At 59.7% G+C, this 16,785-nt stretch overlaps 1 protein-coding gene across 5 annotated transcripts in view; it reads left to right on the top strand.

Annotated features, from left to right (window-relative positions):
* TTC7A (tetratricopeptide repeat domain 7A) overlaps positions 1–15,403 on the top strand; it is a 134,360-nt gene extending 118,957 nt beyond the window's left edge. For 3 of the 5 annotated variants that reach the window (XM_021087552.1, XM_021087553.1, XM_021087555.1), the window contains 2 exons: positions 2,438–2,640; positions 13,177–15,403. In XM_021087552.1, coding sequence (XP_020943211.1) covers positions 2,438–2,640; positions 13,177–13,398 — 425 coding nt within the window. In that variant the 3' untranslated portion in view covers positions 13,399–15,403. The other 2 variants (XM_021087550.1, XM_021087551.1) reach the window with 2 other exon arrangements.

The raw sequence follows: 16,785 nt of genomic DNA, 5'->3' as shown, positions 1-16,785 counted from the left end.
CCTCTGGCGTGTGCCTGGGACAAGGCCCAGGGCCCCAAGGAAGGAAGGAGGTGGGGAGCCCTGTAATTGAAATCTGTTGCTGTCGAGGCACTAGGAAATATTCCCAAGGGAAGGATGGGGGACAAGCTTCAGAGATGGGGCTCAAGAGACAGCACGGCACATTGTCAACAGCTTAGTGGGCCGTGCCAGGACCGGGTGGGCAGGTAGGTCAGGCCTGGGGCGGGCCTGCTGAGACACAGATCCAGGGGAGCGGGGAGCCCAGCCTCTGAGCTGAGCTCCTGGTGATGGAGGAAGACGCCTCGGGGCTGGTGCAGGACAGGCCTGCCCACCCCCGCCCCTCACACCGCACACTTCCTCCTGCTTCTCCCTTCTCCTCTGTGACCCTCAAGTCTGGCTACAGTGGGGCCCAGCCCTCCAGGTCTCCAGGCCCAGCCTCCCTTCTTTCTGCCCATCCAAGCATCCCTGTGCCTTCATGCCTCCGCTCAAATGCCGCCTCCCCCAGGAAGACTTCCCTGACCACACCAGCACAGCTGATCTGACCCCTTCTGAGTGCCTGGAACGCTCAGCATTGGCACTTGTCACTCCACTGCCCTGGATCACTCCAGTGGTTGGGTGGCTCGACTGCTCTATTTCCCAACCTACGCTTTTTCTCCACCTCGTGGAAGGGCCAGGAGCACGGTCAGTAGCCCACAGCTGGACATTGGGCACTCAGGTATGAGGGCAGCCTGCTGAGAGCCCCAGGCAGCAGAAGGCAACGTGACAGCAGAGCAGAGGCTGAGGTAGCCCATCCCCTGACCGCTGGGCCTGCCCTCCCTGTGAGGCCCTGGGTTCAAAGCTCGCGCTGCCTGGCCTGGCCTGGCCTTCCTGAGCTTTCCCCCTGGAAATCTTAAGTCCACACTGTCTCTGAAGACATGAGCCTGTGCTTCTCTCTCCCGCCTCATCATGAGAGCCTGGCCCAATTCTCTGACTCTCCCACATTCTCGCCTCCGGCAGAGAAAGAGGGTGCCCTGCTCAGAAGCCCTCTGCAGCAGTTCGGGTGCGGTGGGCTCCTTGGATTACACAGCGGACCTTAGGCAGCATTCCTGCCGAGTCCCCCCTCTGCTGTGCGCTACAGTCAAGGCCTTGATGAGGCCTCCTTCCTGCTTATTCTTGGAACAAGAAGAAGGGATGACCGGGCCCGGGTTTTCCACCTCTTCTAGAAGCTTCCTCTGGGAAGTCTGTTATCCACCCCCCACCCCCAGACTGAACCTGAACTAGCGTAACCTCAGCTCTTAGCCGTTGCTGGGAACAGCTCCTTCTGTGCTCCCACCTCTGTGTGGGGGGCACCAGCCCCAGAGGGGGCCGCCGAGCCCCAGCTGCCACGAGGGGAGGGCTGGGGGCTGTGAGGCAACTCCGATGAGCCCAGTTTCTAAAAGTGCCTCTGCTGGGTGTGTACCTGCGCAGCGTGGGTTTGAAATGCACCTTTGTGTGGGCTGGCCCAGGCTTGGAGAAACTGCCCCATGTTCGGCTGATCTGGGGGAAGAAGACAAACCGGCTGTGGGGCAGATCTTCCCTGCCTGCCAGTTGAAAGGCGTGCGTGTCCCCTGTTCCTCTCCCTGTGACAGAAAGTCCCAAGTTTAGAGGGAGGCCAGGAGCTGCCCCTCCTGCCGAGGGCCTGGGGGGAGGCCCTCCCTCTCTTGGCCTTGTGTGTTAGCCTGGGGTGCAGGAGAGCACCCGCCCCGCTCCCAAACTCGCTCCCAGACTCGGGGGGATCCAAAGAGAGAAGATGCTTCCTTGGCCCAAGGTCAGCTCACAGCCAGCGCGGGCAGTTGTCTGGCTGTTACCAGCTCTCCTCGGTGTCGGCCCCAGTCCTGCCCTTTGCAGGTGCTCCCTGGACCTCTTTCCTCCTTGTCCTCCCACCTGTCCTTGGTGGCCTCACTCGGCTGTCCTCGTCCTGATCCCGCAGGTGGAGTTAGCACTGCAGTCAGCTGCCCTTCCCGCAGAGCCGCCTCGGCTGCATCCCACCCAGATACGTGATGAACAAGTGAAGGGATGGGACGAAAGTCAGAGTCTCCCGAATAAACACTTGGCTGCAGGGGACCACTTGTGCCCCTGCTGCCAGTGTCCGAAGTCAGCCTGGTGCAGACCCCTTGCTTACTCAGCCTGTGCCCGTTGCCTCCTCCCTGAAGCCGGGTAGCACAAAAAGTGTTTGTTCTGTAGGGTTTTGTGAGCGCTGGCAGAGTTCGTGTCCATGCATGAACCTGACACAGCGAGCACTCAGAAACTCCCGCGCCCCAGAGCGAGCCCTTCCTGTGCTGTCCCTCAGTGGGGTGGTTTCTGTCACCCAAAACAGCTCCCAAATGCTGGGGGCTGACAGTCGGAAGTGGGAGGGGGCCGCCACCACCTATGATTTCCCCCACCCCCACCCCCCCGTTCACCTGCCCTTCTGGTCTTGCAGCTGAGCTGTTCATGGAGCAGCAACACCTCAAGGAAGCAGGCTTCTGCATCCAGGAGGCGGCGGGCCTCTTCCCCACCTCGCACTCGGTACTCTACATGCGGGGCCGGCTGGCCGAGATGAAGGGCAGCTTGGAGGAGGCCGAGCAGCTGTACAAGGAGGCGCTCACAGTGAACCCCGACGGCGTGCGCATCATGCACAGCCTGGTGAGTCAGCCCCCGACCCCCTACCCTGCCGCCACTGTTCCCTGCTCTCCCGGGGGAGGTGGCCTTCTCCCTGCTCTGTCTTTCTTGTAGAGACAGCCCATTCCCCCTCAATCAGAGCCTGCCTGAGTCGATGAACAAATCTGGGAGGATGGGTTGATTCTTCGTGACTTCCTTTCTCTGTGTTTCTGGAAGGCGATCTAGCCCCAAAGGTTTTCGCTGATAGTCATCAGATTCTTGCCCTGGAGACTCGAAGCAGATACCAAAATGCCTTTTTTTTGGGGGGGGGGTGTTGGTGTCGCCAGGCCCTCCCTGATCGTGGGGCTGCCTCCCCCACTTCAGAGCAGCTCCGTGCCTCCTTGTGGGATTCAGCTTGTGCCCTGGAGTGGCTGTCATCTCAGGCCTGACCTAAGCGCACACTGCATACGGCCCCGGGGTGCAGAGAGAGGCCGGCAGCCCCAAGTCCTTGGACATGGAGCCAGGGCTCGGGTGTCCAGGACTAAGTGACTTTCCTGTGGGAAGCGTCGGTGGCTGGGAGCCGGGTGCCGTTGCTCATGTCCTAGCCTTGTCACGCCCGTTCTGGCTGATCATGGGCAAATCAGCTGCTTCTTGGAACCTCAGTTTTGCTTACCTGTGCAGTGGGGATTCTCTGGTCCGGGAAACCCTTCCGTGACAGGTGGAAGGGTAGGAATCAGTGGTTTTTTTTTTTTTCTGTGCCGCCTTTAGTTGCTTTCAGAGAGCAGGTATCAGGATAAATGCAATGATCTGAACATGCACAGGCCCGCGTAGGCACCGGGATTTCCGAAGTGTGACTTAGGAGCGCAGGGTTAGCAGTACAGTCCTCCCCTGTTGAGGTCTGGGTTTCACCTTGGGTGTCCCACTTCAAGGGCTCTTGGAGGAGAATGGCTGCAGGTGGCCGAAGAGTTATTGTTGTCGAAAGGGGTCTGATTGGTTGATGGAGTAGACGCCTCGGGGGGTTTGCTATCGGCTCACTGTCAGGGAAAACAGTTCACCTCTGAGCATAACCCAGGCACGGATGGACGCAGGGATCATCTGGTGAGGATGTAACTGTCACATGGGGGGAGGAGCTGGACCAGGTCGTCTTTATTAAGGTCCTTGTGCACAGACTAGAGCAGAGATTCCCATCTCAGCCATATTCCCCCTGCCTCATTGCTTATAGGGTTTCTAGCTTAGACCCACGCATGTGTCCGGTGTCGCTTGAAGGAAGCCTGCGTGGCAGCGTCACACGCTGGTCCAGGTTACCCTCTTCTGCACGGCTCTGGGTTGCCTTCCAGTCCGCTCAGCCCATGTTCGCGTTTGGCAAAGCACATCTGCCTCCCTCCCGCAATTCAGCCATTAGCTCCTCTGATAAATGCCTCCCCGGAGGTCACATCCAGAAACTTGATTAGGGAGCTGGGAGGGAGGATGTGGGCTCTGTCATTAGGCCTGCAGCCAGATGACTGTCTTCCACTGATTGCGCTCTCAGATGGAAGCTGGCCGGCCGTGTCAGTGCCCCCCACCCCTCCCAATCCAGTACCAAGCACTGTTTGAAGCACTGGCATACCATTTTTTTCATGTATGCTTATTATTGTTTGTAGCCATTTTCCTGAAATTGAAGCCAGTGCCAAGGGTGGGTTTCCATGGTAACCAAGTGGCTGTCCAGAGTGGCTCCCTACAGATGTTTCTGCAAGGGTCCCCTTTCTCTTCCCGGGGTGCCTTGCTGATCTGATGAAATCGGAGCCAGGACTGCCCACTGTTCAAGTTACAAAGCAGCCAGAGGGGCAGTCGGCTCCAGCGTGGGCAGCCCAACCCCTTTCCACACTCTCTGTTCCTGCCAGCATCCCACACGCATGCATAAAGAATAGCAAATTGCAAGCCTGGAGAAGATTGGCTAAGCCCTTTTTTTTCCTCCAAAGACATGCAAACGCTTTGGCGCCTTGGTCTCCAGCATTCCCTGATCTAAGTGTCTTCCCTGTGCTTGTCTCAGACTTGGGACATCTGGGATCTAATCCTGGCTCTGGCCCTCATTCACGCGGGTGATTTAGGAAAAGACACACTTCCACGCTCCTGCTGTCTCCTTACGTAAATGAGTAATGATCTTCTTCATTCCTGGACCAGCGTTGTTCTCATCAAGTGAGGTGACGCACGTGGAAGTGCTGCCGCACGTCTGCAGTGCCACATCAGAGAGGCAGAACACAGCACACACACCACACGCAGCGCTGCTGATCGGTCACAGCGCTCTTTCCCACTGAGCACAGATGGGACCTCGGGATCTTGTTCACCATGGTACTGTACCCCGGGAGCCACTCCCTTTGGTCTAAGTCGGCTTGGCACTTATATAAGGGATTCATTGTGAAAAATAGTCAGTAGAGAATGAAAGAGATACAGCAGTTGTCTTAGCCTGAGGTTGGCGCTGAGCTTGGAGGATTATCCAGAGAAAGAAACACAGAGGGGAACGGATTACCCCCCCCCATCCCCACTGAAGGCATTGCCAAGGCAGGTTCCCAGGGGGACATCCTGGCCTTACCACGCCGCTGCGGCTCTGTGAGGACATCGGCTCCAATAGGTACAAGGGAAGGAGACACAGCCACCCCGGAGACCATGGCCACCCAGAGCCTGGGCTGGAGGAGCTCTGGGTCTCCCAGTGAGCTCCCGATGCAGTGGCTGAGTCCCACTCTGTGTACATGGGACAGGAAATTTGGAGACAGGTTAGAGAAAATCTCTCGCGGAGGAGAAGGCTATTGCTTTTGGGGCCGGTGTTCAGACTTCTGAGAATATGACCTTTAGCCCAGGAGCATGTTCTCAGCTCTCTCTGACCCACTGCCCTCCCGGCCCTGGATGTGATGGATCTCCACCCCGGGCTCGGCTCAGGCTTTTCCCCCAAATCAGGCAAGAAGGAGACACCTCTTCGGCAGAGCTGTACCAGCGAAGAGTCCCCACTGTGTACACAGCAGCGTCTCAAAGGGGTCTGTGCTGTCAAGCCTTGGTCCTCTAGGCTGCCACCTCGCCAGCCTCAAGGATGGCCAGGTGGCTTTGGGAGCCTGCCAGGTGCGGAAAGGGAAAGGCATGCTCTCTGGCCATGGAAATTCCCAGCGAAATCCCAGGAGCAGATTCTGATGGTCTCTGCCAGCTTGGCCTCAGGTAGCTGGAAACCCCACTCACTCAGCCTAGGGGTTCCAAATTGAATTTACTGGCAGAAGAATGTAGTTAAGAAGGGGAAAACCAATCTTTACGTGCCCGCCCCCAAGGAAACGTGAGAAAGGAAGCAGGGTCCTTCCCAAGATCAGCAGAGGAGCTGGCCCTCGGGTGACAGTGTTCTTTTTCAGACAGGGCTCCGCGGGCTTGGCCTCCAAGGGAGCAGAGATGCTTCGGGAGGTCAGGGAGCCCCTGAATGACGGATGGAGTGATCAAGTCACAGGGAACCCCCAAGATGGGCTCCTTTGAGGTTGCCTGCCCTCAGTGGTGGGAGGGTCACTAGCTCTGGCCACAGACTCACTCACTCTCCCTGCGCTCTGCTTGGCTGAGCCGGGAGTATGGATGCTCTGGTGTAACCAGTCTCACCGCAAGTGATAGCTTGAAAGCCACAGCCGGGAGTGGGCAGGCGCAGCTGCATCCCTGCCTTTTAGGGGGGCAAGGGGCGCCCTCTTCTGCCAGGGACAGATTCTAAGGGGTTGGGGTTCCTGGCCCCTCTGGCCAGGTTTCCCCGCTCCTCAGGTCACGATGTCTTCTGGAGACAGAGCTCGGACTCCTGCTGCCCCATCCTTCTGGAACCCTTTCCTCCTCAGGCACCCTAGCAGCAGGGGGAGACAACCCTGGCTGAGCTTGGGCTCTTGTGAACGAGATGATTTCTGAAGCACCCCTGGCTGCGTGACCTGGGCTGTTCTCTCTCCAGCTGCCCTGAGTGTCCTCTGGTGAGAGCTGGGGATGAGTCATCCCCCTGCTTCCCATTGGGCTCCCAGCGGCACTGTCTTTAAGTGGGTTTGAGGATCAAGGGCACGGCCACGGCTGTGTGGCCACCCCCAGATGGCCCCCGAGCTTCTTGGCTCCCTCTCTCCAGGCTGGAGTGGGCCACTTGAGGATGTAAGTCCCTAGCAGCTCCCCGCCACCACCCCTCTCCCCGCCAGGGCGGGGCCTGAGTCCTGGAGGCCCAGGGCTCTGCCCCACCCAAACCTAAGGTTCTGGGTTGGGCCTTTTGCAGGTGTTCGAGGAATCCAGGCGGAAGGCTCTGCTCTCAAAGGTCAAAGAGGTGACCTCTGGCTGCACAGAGCTGCTTCCCCCACCCTCCTCCCCTGGCTGGTTCCAGCCACAGCTCTGGAGGGCGGGACCAGACAGGAGAGGCGACACACCTGAGGCAGACAACCAGCACTGCCAGCCCTCAGTTACGGGGACACTGGGAGATGACGCCCCCTCACTGGCTCAGTTTTGCTTCTGTCAAATGGGGATAATTCAGGCCTTTGTGACCGCAAGGGGTCATTTTAGGACTCAGATGGACCAAGAGCTGTGAAAAGATGTCAGCTCTGGGTATTTTGGCTACCACTTATGCGGAAGGCTTGGTGGCAGGTGGACAGGGACCAAGGACCTCAGAGCCGCCTTTGGGGTTGCTTCTGGGGCTGGGTGGCTGGGACGGTTTTAAGTCCCCAGTATCGGAGGCAGCCTGTGCCTGGAGGTTGGAGCCCAGCCTTCGAGTCTCACAGACCTGGACTTGAGTCCCACTTTGCCTGTACTTGCCGTGTAACCTTGGCCAAGTTCCTCACCGCCCACTCCCGCCCTCTGCCCCCAGCAGCTCCGTGTCCTCATCTGTAAAATGGAAATTGCAATGCCCAGCACCCAGGATTTGGGTTACAGAGTTCTGTGAGTTAATGGCCCAGTGGTTGCGGTTACTTTTACCTTTTGCGCTCTGAAGTGTGGCTCCCAGGCCAGGTTTGGGTGTTCCTGGCTTGCAGAGAGAAAGGGAAGCCCAGAGCCGAGCCCCAGACACTCACTGTCACTGAGCCAGGCCATGGAGGTGCAGGACATCAGCGCCAGCCACCCTACGGGTGGGACAAGTGTATAGGCGGTGAGAGGCCAGGCTGGCCTCAGCTGAGAGCAAGAGCAGCTGGCCAGTGGCTCAGAGTCTGTGTTGTGGGACGGGGGGGTGGATTTGAGACCTGCTCTTGCCCTCTCGTGCTCCTAGGTGACCCTCCAAAAGGGGTGGGCCGGGCCCTGGGCTGCTGGAGCCGAGGGGCCGGGAAGGCCAGGCTCTGGAGCAGCCCTGCCCTCTGGCCCATAGTTGGATTAGCCTGGTTCAGCCACTGCTTCCTGTCTTGAAAGGAAGAAAGGTGTCCTCAGCAGCTGAGAAGTGAAATTCAGTGTCCAGCCTTCTGGAGTTTCCCGGACGCTGGACCAGGCGGCAGCAAGGTCCCTGCCTCTGCGCCCAGGACACCCCACCTGCTCTGGGCTTCTCCCGCCTCATGGCTTCCTGAGCTGTGACAGGGAGGGGACTGAGGGTCCAGGCCGCCTGAGGAACAGGAGGCCCCAGCACTCGTGGGTGTGTGTGCGCGCGGGGGTGAGTTCTTGTACAGGCACCCCCGTCCTGGGGGTCTGTGCCTGCCCCACCCCTCCAGTAAGGAGGGATATTGCTTCTCAGGGGCAATGTCTTGCTGGCCATTTGACCTCCTGATGCTGTGGTTTTCTCGTGTGTTTTCTGGCCTCTCGCCAGCACTGCCTGCCCCAGGGCCAAGGGGAAGAGAAGGAAGGAGGCTCGCCGTGTGAGGGTGGGAGGTGCCAGGGCTCCCACCCACCTTATGCCTGCACGGCCCAGCCCCTGGCACACATCCTGGACCCGCACCCCACGTGGTGAAGGTGGAGACGGGGCCCGCTGCCTCTGGCCCAGGGCTTTCGGCAAACCTTAGGCCAGTGTGTAGACTCCTGAAATCCGTACCCACCTGGATGCGGACGTGGATGGGAAGCTTTCTCTCGGTGTCACAGACTAGATCAGAGCCATGGGTGAGCACGGTTCGCTTAATTTAGCCCCAGAATCAAGGGTCGGAAAGACTCATGCGTCTGGAGGGTGCAGAAGGCCAGTGCAAACCCCAAAAGGCCAGCACACCCTTCTCCCTTTGGGCTCTGCCTCCTGCTCAGAGAGGAGCCTCTACTACGGGGTCCCCTTCTCGGTGCCTGTCACAAGCTGTTCACTTCCAGAATCCAAAGTCCAGAGGCCTCGCCACAGCCACCAGACCTGGCCCTGTGGGCCCAGCCATGTTCCACGGGGGCAGAGCCCCCTGCCTAGAGGTGGGACTGGCAAAGGAACCCCCCCCCCCAGCTCCACCCCGGGCTGTGACTCGCCCCCTCACCAAGCCTGTGCTTGTCTTCGAGCCTGGCTGTGACCCTCTGGGGACGGACACCACTCTTAGCCGAGGGGCCCACGGGTAGTTTCGACATCTCACCCATGGAGGCCCCAGGAGGAGGGAGGGACAGGGGTGAGCTCTGCCACATGAGAAGCACGGACACCTCTGCTGCCCCAGAAGACCCCCACCTAGCTGTCAGCTGGGTGTTGGGGTCCGGAAGGAGTCGTGCCCCTCCGCCCCTCCTCGGGAGATGGGACCAGCCTGTGGCCTTGGAGCTGCCCCAGCCGGGGGAGGGCAGTAGCTGGGTGTGGGCTAGGTTCTCAGCCTGGAGAGAGTCCTCTTTCCTGGTTGGGTTGGACAGGTTGAGGCTGACACGTTGGGGAGAAGCTGGAGTGCAAGGAGGGAGTCTGCACTGGCTGGAATGGGGGCCTCCCAGCACCCGGGATGGGTGAAGGGAGGGCGCCTTCCCTGGAGCAGCACGGGCTCCTGCCTGCAGCGCCACGGTCCCCAAGCAGGGGGCTCCAGGGACCAGGAGGCTCCAGCAGCCTCCAGCTGATTCCCGGCTTCGCAGCTGGAAAGGCTGTTACAGAATCCCAGGAATGTGCTTGGAGCTCAGAAAGAAAATTCCCAAAATAACTTCTATAAATACTCGAGGGTAGGGGTGGGGAGGGAGCTCGCAGCCTGGCACTAGGGGCAGCCCAGCCCCAAAAGAAGGCGGTGGCTCACCCAGCCAGGACCTTCGTGCTGCCGCACCCCTCTGGGGGGACAGTGTTAGCCACTGGGTGAGGTGGGGTGCAGTGGCAATTCTGAAAAGGGCGGGCGGGATCCTCCCTCCCCTTCGTCCCCATCCTGGCTGCCGCTCCTGACCCCACCCTGTCCTTCTGCAGAGAACCCGGCTTCCTAACAAAGACGGTCCCCTCACAGTCTCCCTGCAAACCCGAGACCAGACCCCAGCTGGGGTGGGGCTTCTCAGGTTGCCTGCCTTTGTGGCCCTACGAGGAGGTCACTAGGGACAGGTAAAGGCCGCTGGTGTGCCAGGTTTTGTATCCAGGACATCCCGCCACCCAGACCCTGTTGAGCTGCCGTTCTGTGGGGCTGGTAGTGCCAGGCCCCCTGCCTCAGCCTCAGGGGAGCGCGTCCAGGATGGCATCCTCGAGCCCCCAGTAACAGCACGATCTCAGGTGACCATGTGGGCAGAAGGGGCCGTCCTTGGGGAAGACTTCGGGAGGAGCAGGGTCCCAGGTAGAGGAGCGGTGGCCAGAGGCTCTGCCATCGCGGAGATCCAGGAAGGGAGGAAAGAGGGAATGATGAGGGCGGGAAGGCCTGGGAACTCCGTGGCCCTGCCCTCCCTGAGCGGCGCCCGTTATAGGCGTGATGCTCCGTCACCCTGAGCAGCATGCACGTCGTTCCCATCCCGGCGTGGGAGGCACAGCCGTGCCATCTCCCAGGTCAAGTGTCAGAAGCTGAAAGTCACTCAGCAGGTCTGGTCTCCTCTCTCAGCACAGGGTCGGGAGGGGTCAGCAGGGACATTGGGATGCAATCGAGATGCCGGTTCTGGGTTCCCACCTTCTCCCTGGAGACCTGTTCTCAGGGCAGCTGGGGGTCAGGGTGCCAAGAGGGTGCCGGACCGTGGGCCCTCGGCCCAGTGCCAAGCTGGGGGCAGAGCAGGTGAGACCTCGCATCTTCCTGGGGCGGGGCCCCGCCCAGTTGTCAGGCAGCAAACAGCTCGAGTTGCTACCAAACATGAACTGAACAGGCTGGTGTCTCGGGCAGGTGGCCGCAGATCCTGTTACAGGCCCTGGGCCTCCAGGCCCCAGCCTGACCCCGGTGTCTCCTTTCAGGCGCTAAGGTCAGCACCCCAGGGTTGGGAGGGGGGGACGTGATCCAACCCCAGGGGGAGCCTTGCCCTCTAAAGGAATCTGCTCTTCTGCACCCTCCTTGTCCCCCCTTCCCGCCACCCTGACCCTCTGTTCAGCTTGGGGACACTTCCATTTGCTGTCAGCCCCAACCTGCGCCTTGCTACCCAGTTTCAAATCCATCCTTGCAGAATCCCCACAGTAGCCTACAAAGGAGGACTGTTCGCTGCCCCAGATTACAGATGAGGAAACAGTGGCTCCGAGAAAATGGGCCACTTGCCCACGGTCACGGCCCTTGTCAGAGACAGAGCTGGGAGTCCAGCCCGGCCAGGTCTTCCAGCTCTGCAGCCCTGGGCTTTGTCCCTCTACACAGGACACACAGAGAAGCCTCCCCAAAACCTTCAGCACCGCGAGGAAAACCAACCCTCCGTCCCACCCCAAACATACCTGTGCCCTGTTCAGGCTGCAGATGCATCTGGGCCCCTTCCCAAACACCTACACACTTCTCAAGATCAGGGGTTTTTAAACTCATTTTTTAGCTGTAGAGCCCACTTTTCAAACAAAGTCTCCCATGGAAGCTCAATAGAGAAAACTTGGTGTGTAAAAACCACAGGGCCCCACCCCCGCTCTGGGAGGTGCTGCTGGCCTTCTCTGTCCGTCCTCGTTGCTCCCCCATGGGCAGCACTCACAGGGCTCAAACCTTCCATTTTTGGTGCTTAATTGTGGTGTCTGGCGGCCTGTCGTCTCGCCTTCCTGCCCTCCTCCCTGTGGGCCCTGTTCCATCATGAGCTGCTCAGGGTCCAGCTCCCAGGCCATGCGGGCAGAACAGCTTGGCCTGGAGCCCTGCCGGTCAGGCTGGGCACTGCCCTCCGGTCCCGGGCAGCCCTGAGTCAGCACCGCTCCTCTCTGGCCAGATCCAGGGGCTGTGCCTCAGCCTCCACCCTGCCCCTGGTTCCCCTGTGCGCCCCCATCCCTGCGGTTCCCTGAGGACGGCTTGGCCCTGCCTCGAACAGCTCCCCTTCCCTGCCCGGCCCCCTGGCCACCAAGACAGCCAGCCGGCACCTCCAGAGAGGGAGAGAGGGGCTTTTCTAGGGCTTCCTGAGCCCCATCTTTTACTCTTGCCTAATTGGTCGTGTTCCAGGCCCTCAGAGGACTTTATGAAATCAGCCATGTGCATCTTCCCCAGTGGGTCTCCATAGCAACGGAGGGCCTAACTCTGGGGAGTGCGGCGGGAGGAAAATGTTCCAGCTAAAAATGTACATGGCCATCCGTGGGCGGGCACCCGCGAGGGGGCTCCAGGCACATAGAAGGCAGCTCCTCAGCCCCCGCCTGTCCAGGAAGCCAGTGTGGTTCAGGCTTTATCTATGGCTTTGAACGAGAGGCTGGCCCCCGGCGCTGTGTGCTGCTCTGTGACACCTTTGAGGGCTGGAACACACTTGGATGGGTTGGTGCAAAGCAACCTTTCTGGGACTGGAGGTCACATGAGGACCCTGGCCCCCCACCTCCCCACATCCTCCTCAGTGTGGGTGGACGGGGACATCAAGGAACAGGGTGCCAGTTTCACTTCCCAACCCTTTTGGGACCAGTCCCATCACTTCCTCTATTGCTCAGGGTCGTTGGAGCCAAACAGCAGGGCCAAGCCTCCTGGGTGGTCCTGACCCCTCCGCAGAGGCCCTCCCCTCACCCAGCATCCATCCGTCCCTGTCTCTGGCCATCTGACTCTCTTCCTGCACCCCTCGCCTGCCAGGCCAGGCTGGGCTGGGTTTTAAGTCCCAGGAGGACAGGCCACTGCTGTAGGCACAGGACCTGTCCCTCCACCCTCAAGCCTGGAGTGTACCCTCCTCGGTCTCGAGTGTGCCTTGGGGAGAAGGGCGGTGCCACAGTGCAGCACAGGGACTCAGGGTCCACACCCATGACTTCGAGTTCACACATGCCAGGCATCATTCAAGTGCTTTGCCTGTACTGTCGTGTAAACGTCACAACCCTAAAGGTGGGCACGGTGGTCCTTCGCATTTACAAATGAGGAACCCAAGGGCCAGAGAGCGGTGACGTGCCCAGAGTCCCGCAGCTGTACTGGGGAGACCCAAAGCCAGGTCTGCTGAGTTGAAAGCCCATCCCCTGGGGCCAGGAGGGGCAGAGTTCCCACTGCAGGTGACCCAGGAGGCCGGGCTGGATGGAAGCCAGGCTGGGACAGACAGACAGGACTCACGTGGGTCACGACCTGTCACTTGACATCCCCAAGCCTGAGAGGCGGGCCCACCCTGGCTCGTGGCCACACGTGCTTCTGCTTCTTAGCCCATTGGACACCCCCGGCCCAGGGACAGCCTCACTCACCCCACCCTGTGCTTGCTCCCCAGGGGCTGATGCTGAGTCGGCTGGGCCGTAAGAGCCTGGCCCAGAAGGTGCTGCGGGACGCCGTGGAGAGGCAGAGCACCTGCCACGAGGCCTGGCAGGGCCTGGGCGAGGTGCTGCAGGCCCAGGGCCAGAGCGAGGCTGCCACCGACTGCTTCCTCACCGCCCTCGAGCTGGAGGCCAGCAGCCCAGTGCTGCCCTTCTCCATCATCCCCCGAGAACTCTGATGCCACGTGGCAGCAGCCGGAAGGGAGGGCGGGTGACAGGCAGGCCGCTAGAGCCCGGGTCAGGGGAGGTGCAGGGCCTCAGGGAAATACAGCTCTAGGGGACACTTCTGCTGGCTGCAGCCCTCCTTCTCCTCGCCTCCGCCACCTCGCCCCTACTTCTCCTCAGGCCCAGCTGGGACTGGGAGCTGCTCATCTGGAGCTGGGAGGACCAGATTTGCATCAGAAACAAATCCCTTGTTCCTTGGAACTCGGACATCGTGGCCTTTATGAGCACACAACTAGCTGGGAGGCCACATCAACGTGGGGACCTCTCTGCAGCGCATCCACATCAGCTAAGTGTGTGGTAAGGGTCTCCGAGGCTTGGGTACCTCCCCGCGCCCATCTGGAAGCCCCATACCTGTCCCTCTCCTGCAGCATCCCTGACCCTGGATTTTCCAACTTCGCACAAGCTATAGTCTCAAACCTCAGCTTCTGCCAACCAAAGAGGAGCCCGATGAGCTGCCCTGGGGCTGGGCCATGAGGGTTCCCCTGAGTTCCTTCCTCGACCCCTCGGGAGACAGTCTGCCTGAACCCTAAGCGACTTAGAGTCGTGGTGACTGGACTTATCTCCCAAGAACCCTGGTGGGGGAGCCTCACAGCTGTACTTCACTGCCCCCACCAGGCCTCTGGGCCCTGGGGAGCCCCATGGCCCTGGTCTCACAGCCTACCCCTCAGGTCCTGTCCAGGGCACTCCTGGCTTAAAGGAGTGGAAGGTGGAAGAGGATGGACCTCGGGGTCCTCTCGCAGGTCTGAGAGAGTGAGCGCTGCTTGGTCTTGCCCCGCTTTGCCCAGTGAGGCCAGCTGGGCCCCACTGTGCTCTTCCCCTCTGTCGCCAAGTGCCTTTGGGGCCTCTGGTGTCTGGCCAGGGCCACTGAGTTCCAGCCATAACTAACCTTCCATTTCTGCCTGCCCCCACCACTCTGGAAACATGCCCGGCCACCTCCTGCCCTGGGCCGTGGCCCCTGGGACACATGCCTGGCTGCTGGTCTCAGCCCTTGCTAAATACCTTGCATCAGCACCTCGTTCCTCCTAGCCTTACCTTTCCGGGCAACAGGTACAGTGTAAACCCCTCCGGGGGTTATAATAGAGAGACCGGCCATCTGAAGGACTGTCCTTAACACATCTCACCCCCCACAGCCCACTTTCCCCTCCGGCTTTCTTGGGTGACCCAGGCCAGACCCTGGCCATTTGGGTCCCTCCTGCCTGCGGCCAAATGGGGACTGTGATTAGAGACCCAAAGAGGAGCCGGAGCCCAGCCCCTCTTCTCTGAGCAGGCCTCTGTGTCTGTGACACCCTCTCTACCGGGGTCCCAGGGTGCTGGTGGGTGGGTCATTTCCCTGCTGGCCCCCTCAGCCCTACAGCATGATGCTCTTGGAATTCGCCCAGGAAGGCAGTCCCCGCGGGCCTATCAGGGAATTCCTTTTTTATCTGCACTTTGGGTTTTCGTTTTCAAGCGCCATCTGGTACATTTCTCACTTGAAGGTGTGTGGAAAGCTCGGGCCAGGGCTGCCTCTTCTGTTCCTCGGACGGGAGGGGGGCTGTTAGAGACGCACCCACCTCCCGGCCCTGGCTCACACTGCACACCACGGGTGCTCCCAGGGGGAGCCCGTGCCTCCTGGCCTTCCCACACCGGGCTGAGGGACACTGCAAGGACACCAGGTCCTTCACCTCCTGGTGGGAGGATCGCTGTATGTCTGTGTGTATGTGTACAAATATATATATATGATAGAGATCTATTTTTATTCTAGAATTCTGTTCGGAAAAAAGTAAACAAGAAAAAGCAAACGCTGTTGGTTTACATGGGGATGCCCAACGCTGCTGGTAGTGAATGCTTGGTAATAATAGGAAAGGCAACAAATGCATTTTGACTTGAAGCGTTCCTTATAGGGAGTCTCCCAGGGCTGGGCAAGTTGCTGACAGTTTGAAACAAATGTCTGAAATAAAAGAGACCCGTGAAGGGAACGCAGGCTGGTGTGAAGCAGTGTGTTCATCTCTCCCCTGGGACAAGCGTGGAGAGGGCCCTGGAGAGGAGGCAGAGGCCTGAGAAGTCCCGAAGGCCAGGACGGGCCGTGCAGGTGGGGGAGGGGAGGGAGAGGGGCTAAACCCTGGGGGCGTGGCCAAAGCCTGGAGATAGGTGGGAGGGGGGCCCTTCTCCTGGCCTGCCACCTGTCCCTCAGGTGGGCTTGAGACCCCTGCTGCCTCCAGGGCCCAGGGCCGGACTTGCCACCTGAATGGGAGAGACTGCCACAAGGGCACTGCCAGTGCAGCATCTTCAGCACTGGGCAAAAGCGCCAGGGAGGGGGGTGTGGTGAGGATCCAGGCTGGTCCAGATCAGGCCCTGCTCTGACAAGGCCATGCCAATACTCTCCTCCCAGAGGTTATGCCACGTGGCAACATACTACAGATGTTACAAAACATGCATCAAGGGATGACATAAATGTACAAAGAAGCCCTGTTTTCTTCATGCACCCCCGCGGATTATCCCGTCTACCCCCCAAGACCGCACCCACTCAATTTGAAGACAGCTGCCTTAAGGCATCGACGGAACTCGGGCTTGGCCTCGACAGAACTGCCCACTCAGCATGCTGGTCGCCTCCACCCCGACCCGCAGCCCTATGCTCGGGGATGTCAGTTTGGCTGTCCTAGTGAGAAGGGCCCTTCTTGGTGCCTCTGGTGCCCAGCGTCTCTTTCGCTGTCCTACTTTATTTCTAGAAAACACATTTAGTCTTTAGTGTTTAAACAATTAGTATCAGATTACTCGTCACACACCCTCACCCCTGGCTCCCAGCCCCCCTGGGGTGAGAATTAAAGGCTGCTTTAGGTTATAGGTCTGCCAGCCTAGGAGAAAGGTCTAGAAGAGCTCATCGTACAAGGATGAGAATGGAAGCATTTGGAGGGAGGGAGGGAGGCAGGAAGGGAGGGGAGCCTTCCCATTCCTGAGGTAGGCTTGGCTGAGCTGACTGACCTCGAGCTGGTCAAATGTTGGGGGTCAGGCAGTAGTGGGGACCAGGCGTTTCCCGCTCTCCAGCTCCCCGTCTGCAGAGCCCTCCCTCACACACAAGCCCTCCCTGGGAGGAAGGGAACCAGCCCTGTGTCCAACCCATTGTGCCCGAAGGGCTGGAGTTTGGGAATAAGACTCGGGGTTGCACTGTCACACGTGGACCTCTGGCCCACAGTGCTTCAGTATTAATAATGTGTATCTGCAGCACAAGTACGAATGGAATTTCAGCCGCCATCCCCCAGACTCCTCTCTGGGACCAGAGTGCTCATTGTTGCATTCACACCCCCAGCCCCCGACCAGAGCACTCAGATGTCGTCACGGTGCAAATATTTCTCGGCCTTGCTTGG

Source organism: Sus scrofa, chromosome 3 (assembly GCF_000003025.6).
Source record: "Sus scrofa isolate TJ Tabasco breed Duroc chromosome 3, Sscrofa11.1, whole genome shotgun sequence".
NCBI lineage: Eukaryota > Metazoa > Chordata > Mammalia > Artiodactyla > Suidae > Sus > Sus scrofa.
Note: the sequence above shows the minus strand (reverse complement) of the source record. Positions and strands in the feature narration are given on the sequence as shown.